We start from the raw sequence: 6,146 nt of genomic DNA, 5'->3' as shown, positions 1-6,146 counted from the left end.
ATCACTGTAACAGCCCGAGGCTCGCCTGAGGCTGGCCCTGCCACTTGCCTACTCTTTCCTTATTGCAGTGGGTCCTGGGCCAGGTCCAGGCTAAGTGCCAGGGAGGTGCAGGGTGAGGTGAGGCCTGGCCAGCCCCGCCAGGCCTCAGGGCAGAGATAAATAAGTCGACTTAAGATGGCTCACCAGGGAACTCCTCTAGCCAGAGTAGGGGAGAGGGAAACCCAAGGTTTGAGCAGGGTCGCGTGGGGCAGAGTAAAGATGGCGCCTCCTGCGTATGCTTGTCCTTGGTATGTCCTATGGGCAGCAGACTAGTGACCGCTGACCCTGCCTATTCTCCTCGGGCAACTCCAAGACTTGAACAGGATCTGGATTCTGGGGCTTTTCAAGCACAGCCTTGCATAACGCCTCAGTGGCTCCTCAGAACAGGTCCTGGGCTGGCCCAGGCCTCGGGACCCTGAGCATCTGCTATGCTCCGTGGTGGGCCGAATTTCAGCCACCTGCCCAGTGCCCAGGGCTCACCCGCCATAAGTGGCAGAGCTGGGATTTGAGGGCCCTGCCCCTTCCTCCTAGGGACAGACAGGCAGAGCTGAGGCCGTGCTGCTACACGGGGCTTCCCACCATGGCTCACCTTGGGGTCTGCCTCACTTTTACACCTCAGTTAGCAAATTCTGGGGGGACCTGCTGGCGGGCCCAGAGCATTTGAAACCACAGAACGATCCCAGAGCAGTGACTGGATCCAAATAGAGACAGCAAAATATTATTTACATACTAAAACCCATGGGGTTATTTTACAGAAAATGAACCACAATCTATGTTAAAATTACAACTGGAAAAAAGCATTTTTTACATATATGTATATACATATGAATTAAAGCATTCCAGAATCCCCCACAATATTCCTAAGGACTACTGAACTCTCTCATTCAAGGCCATGGCACGGGACACCCTGTGGAAGGTGTCTGGCAGGCCCAGCCTCGCAGGCAAGCATGTTCACACAGGAGCCAGCCTGTCCCCTGGGAAGCTGAGTGTCCTCAGGGACCTGGGGGAAGCAGGCCAGGGGAAGGGAGGGGAGGTGGCAGGCTTGTGATGGGCAGGCTTTGCAGAAGGCCCTCCCAACCGAGTGGCTCAGCCTCAAAGAGCCTGTACTGGGGTGCTACAAGCCTGGCAGAGGCTGCAGGGACCTCTTCTGTGGGGGAAAAGCTGAAAGGGGAAAAGCTCTGTGTAGGTAAAAGTTCCTGAGTTACTGCCTGTGACAGACAAAAACTATGAAAACACCAGTGTCCACAGCAGGGTCCTGCTTCGTCCCCTACAGCACGCTGACCTGAGGGGCCCACCAAGAGTGTGAAGGGAGAGGTGCATTTGTTGATCTGGAGAGACCCAGCGAATAAGCCACAGGTAAGCAAATTAAGCAAGGCCCCTGAACGCATCCCATCCTGTCTAAGAAGTGAGCACTCGACACTGCACGCCGTCCAGGGGGAAGGACTTCACCTGTGTTTTCTGTGTTTTACACTCGTTATACCTTATTTGAGTCATAGTGAAAACTGTTCCTGGCAGAGTAGTTCCAATAGAAGGCAGAATGGTAGAACAATTGTCTGAGAACTGTTAAGTGTCTAAACATAAAGTTAAACAGGAAGACTATGGCCCAGAGAGGCCACCTGGAGGGCGACGATCGTAAGCGGTCATCGCGGGAGTGTAAAAAAGCAAACGCTATGTCTGCAGTTACTGGATCGGGATCCTGCAGGGATGGGTAGACGCCCACCCCAGCAAACAAGGAGGGTGGCACTGGAAGGCTGGCAGAGGTGAGGGTTTTTGTACCTCGGAACATTCTCTAATGGTGTGACAACGCTGCCGCCCCCCAGCAAAACCAGGTTTAAAAGACAAAGGAAGCCAGGCCAGCCTGGGCTGGGGCTTTGTGCTGGCAGCACCCAGCCTTCCGGGCAGTCCTGCAGTGGAGCAACAGCGCCCCACCGTGGCCACGGCAGGCAGAGACCGAGGCCCGTCACAAGGACATGGTGGCTGCAACAGGAAAGCCCAAGTCCCCTGATGGGGCCCTGGGAGTCGGGTGTAGGCACCGCTGGAAAACCAAGGCTGCCCTGTCAGCAGAGGACGTGAGGGCACGGGATGGACTGAGATGCGTGCAGAACATCAGCGCCTGTGCAGAACAATGCATTCTCCACCAAAGCATGCGGTGGGGACACTGAACGAGGCTGTCAGGGGGTCGAGGGGATACCCAACTTCAAAGTGTGGCTCTGCCACACACCAGGCTCAGGCCACCACCCTTCCTACGCAACATGTTCTCATTCCTCCATGGTTAAAGGGAGACAATCAAAGTGCCTGCCCACCCCCCATTGCCAAAAGAAGCCGGGAGATGGCCTCGAGCTGGCTCTGTCATTTGCAGCTGCGGGAAGGTGGAGGAGCCAGGCAACTTTGACATGAGCTGGGCGCGGACAGCAGCCTCCAGCATCTCCATTCCCCAAACCTACCAGAATGGACCCCCAAAGCAGTTTGGTGCATCCTAACTTTTTAGAAAAAACGAAACAGAGTAGAAAATACTAGAGTGCAATACACTCGGTAAGCTGTACACTCGGTAAACTTCGAGATGTCCGTTTCACTTTTACAGGGTACGTGCACACTGTGCTCACATACAATGTGATTTTTTTTACTGTGAGTCACAGCAAACAAGTTTGAAAAGTACCTTCTTAAAGATAAAAGGAGATGATTCATGCAAATGCTAACTTGTTGCTGGTATTTAACAAGCTCTCAAAAAATATTATCATTCCTGATGGAGGTGAGCACACTGGCTGTTGCCACTCCAGTCCGTAAAAAAAAAACTGGTAGGAGAGGGTCTTAAGTCTCTGGGATTCCTTGAAGTGCTCAGCTTTGCTAGGATTCAGGTTGGGGAGCTGGGTCATCTGCTACTGCAGTGAGCAGGAAATTTGAGGCAGCATTGCCAACCCCAAAGAGCATTTTCCTACCCAAAAAAGGAGCCACTCTGCTAAGCATACCCTTCGGCCAAAGGCTGGCATGCACCACGGAGTCCATCTGAGTCTGGCGCTATGTGTGGTTACCCAGAACTGAGTGCGAGTTCAACAAAGCTGGATCCTCACCAAGCAAAGCTCAAGGAGGGATGGCCACAGCGGGCAAGGCTGATAAGGGGTGGCTATTCCTGGCTTCTCCCGACATCACCCTGCTGCTCCTGATGACCCTGTCTGGGTCAAGGCGGTCCATTCCTTCCATTGTGTTTGGGCCAAGAAGAAAACGAGGGAGTTCAGGAAGGATGAGCAGGCCCAGGCCCCTCAGGGACGCCATCTCTTTTGGTCAAGATGTCCTGTCCAAACAGCCCAGTCTGCCTCTGGCCTGTGTCCAGACCTCACCTGCAGGGTGGTCCCACAGTGGGGGCTCAGTGGAACTCACTGATTGGCTGAAGGCAGAGGGTGGGGAAGGGAGAAGGATGAGGAGAAGGGAGAAGCAGCATGTCATCTGGAAGGGCCCGTCACACCACAGCTGGCTTGCCCCTTCTCCAGTCACATGGAGGTGATGTGGCCCACTTGCCAGGGCACCCAGCTCACCCACCTCCTCACATCACAGCGGTCAGCACCTTTGGGTCCCAGGTTCCTGCCCGGTGGGGGCAGGGCCCGGGGGAGCACTCCTGCTTCAGACCGCACATCCGGCCCAGAGGGCTGTAGCCACGACCGTAGGTCACGCGGTATGAGGACACCCAGACTCTGTATCAGCTGGGGGCCCAGGGCTGCTGTGGGGCAGTGCTACTGGGCCACAGTGCACAGCCTGGGGGACATGGTGGCCAGGGAGGGCCAGAGATGCAGGCAATGAGGAGGGCATGGCCAGCCAGCCCCTGAGCAGGCGGGCCAAGGCCTCGGGGCCCAGACCCCTATGCATGGTGACCCAGGCAGGCTCAGACTTCTGGGAGGAGGGGTGTCTCCAGAAAGTCTGGAAAAAGCCAGGGCCTCCTGACCTACCGCATGATGCCCAGTGGATCCAAAACCTCCTCCTCCTCTTCCTCCTCTTCCAAAGGCTTCTCTGCGTCCTCTCCTTCTGGGCTCAGGATGGGCGGCCCCGCAACCGCCACTCGGTCCTGCTGCTCAAAGAAGTCGAAAGCCTCCTCGTCATCCCCTGCCCGGGTGTCTGTGTCATCCAGGACAGAGGACTCTCTGCTGGTGAGACCGCCAGTCCCCAGGGGTCTGGTGCCTGTGGAGAAGACAGGAAAGCAGCTCGGTGAGCTCTTCTGAGCCTCCACTGCAGGGCTGACCCTGCAGTGAGGTAAGGCTGGGACGCAGGCCAGAGGCAGGCTGGGACGTGTGGACATGCCGACCAGGAGGAGGTGGCGTCCCTGAGGGGCCCGGGCCTGCTCAGCATCCCTGAACACCTTCTCTTTTTCTTCTTGGCCCAAACATACACCCCGGGGTTTGCTCACTGAGGAGGAGGCACCTTGCCGCAGCACACCTGCCGGGCCAGGGGCCAAGGCTGTGGGCTTCCTGGGACAAAATCACCCCAGGCAGGATGGCCGGTCTGGACGGGTGGGAGCAAGGGGTCTTCGGGATGGGAGGAACACATTGCAGCCCCTGGGGGCCATGGGCACCAGGTAGCCTGGAGTGGAGCAGTCACAGGGGGCCCTCGGAGAAAACTGAGGCAGCACTCCTGAAGCTTTGCAGCCCTAAGCCCATATACACGCAGGGTCAGCTTCCCCAGCACACGGGACAACTCAGAACCAAACGTCCAAGACCATTTCAAGGGATAGGGCTGGGCAATGGCCTCATCAATCCAACCCCACCCCCGCCCCGGCCCTGCTCTGCGAGTCTGTGACTAGACTCTGTAGTTCTAGTTGAATGTGCAGAATGAGCTCATAGAAGATTCTGGAACAAACTGGGACCAGTCCACCCCAGACCAGCCTAGGTCAGCACTTTGTGGGTCATAGACAAGTGTTCATAAGAAGGTAAGTGCAGAGAGGGGAGTGAGCATCCAGAAACCCCCGGAGTGGCTGGGTCCACCCCCACACCCTGCTCGCATGCCCAAGTACCCATTTGTGATGGGCTGGGGATACAGAAGCCAGTCCTTCCCCCAGACAGCTGGAGAAGCCGGGACTTGGGCCACCTGCTCATTTGTATCCAGTGACTGGGGAGTTTATCTCTGCAGCGATTGCTTCCTTAAAACGCCACCTTGTAGGTGGGACCAGCAGGTGGTGTGGGGGTTAAGGTGCTGGATTCCTACAGTGTGAGTCCCGAACCTGGTGGCTTACTTTCCCACTCTGTTTCCCTCTGATGAGTGCGTGTGCCTTATAGCAAAAAATAGTAATAAATAACAAAATTGATAAGTAATCATTTAAAAATCCAACCTGTAGGTAAAAGGACTTCCGAGGTCCACGTAAGGGAGGCACTGATTGATAGTGACTATCTATTAATAGAACTTTATCACGTCCTAATTTTTCTATTCAGACAAGTGTGAAAATACCATTCAAAGTTTCATGGACCTTCCATTTTATGTAATAAAGACCACCTACTACACATACTACTTTAAGTATTATCAAAGCTCTACGAGAAAGATGCTAATTGAAGCTCCATTCTACAGATGAGGAAACGAGGCAAGGAGTGGCTAGAGAGTTGGACCACCCCGTGCTGCCTCTCCTTGACGGAGGGAGGCCGGGGCATCCTGAGCTTTCACCCTCCACAGAGAGGCCAGGGCCCCCTTGTCACGGTCTTCACAGCCCTGACACAGGCAGAGGAGAGCTGTGACCTCAGAGCCAACGAGCAGGTGAGACCCCAGGCCTGTGTGGGGGCCCAGGAATGGACCCGAGGAACCGTGGCTCCGCAACCTCATCCAGTCCCAGGCCTCTCTACCCCTCACTTTTTCAAAAACTGATTTGGGCCAGCCTGTGGCATGGTGGTTAAGGCACTGGATCCTACAAGGCCGACTGTGCAGTTCCAGTCCCAGACTCAGTGACATGAAAATTATGCCGGCACCTGTGGATACATGCCCAAAATTCCAAAAGGAGAATGGAGGAGACGAAACTGAAGTGGCCGCCCCCCCAGGTGTGGTTTCTCACTACTTTCCCCCTCTGTCTCTCCAGCAACATGCCCTATGGCTAAATAAGCAAGTAAGTAGGTATGTATGTAGGTAGGTAGGTAGGCGGG

General features: G+C 55.3%; 1 protein-coding gene across 2 annotated transcripts in view; it reads right to left on the bottom strand.

The window, feature by feature from the left end:
* The window catches only part of HS1BP3 (HCLS1 binding protein 3), a 40,367-nt gene that overhangs the window by 19,409 nt on the left and 14,812 nt on the right, over positions 1-6,146 (bottom strand). For both annotated transcript variants that reach the window (XM_006167664.1, XM_006167665.1), the window contains exon 4: positions 3,978-4,206. In XM_006167664.1, the coding sequence (XP_006167726.1) occupies positions 3,978-4,206 (229 nt within the window). The remainder of the gene's footprint in view (positions 1-3,977; positions 4,207-6,146) is intronic.

Source organism: Tupaia chinensis, unplaced genomic scaffold (genome assembly GCF_000334495.1).
Source record: "Tupaia chinensis unplaced genomic scaffold, TupChi_1.0 Scaffold144952_1, whole genome shotgun sequence".
NCBI lineage: Eukaryota > Metazoa > Chordata > Mammalia > Scandentia > Tupaiidae > Tupaia > Tupaia belangeri.
This window is presented reverse-complemented; position numbering and strand designations above follow the sequence as displayed.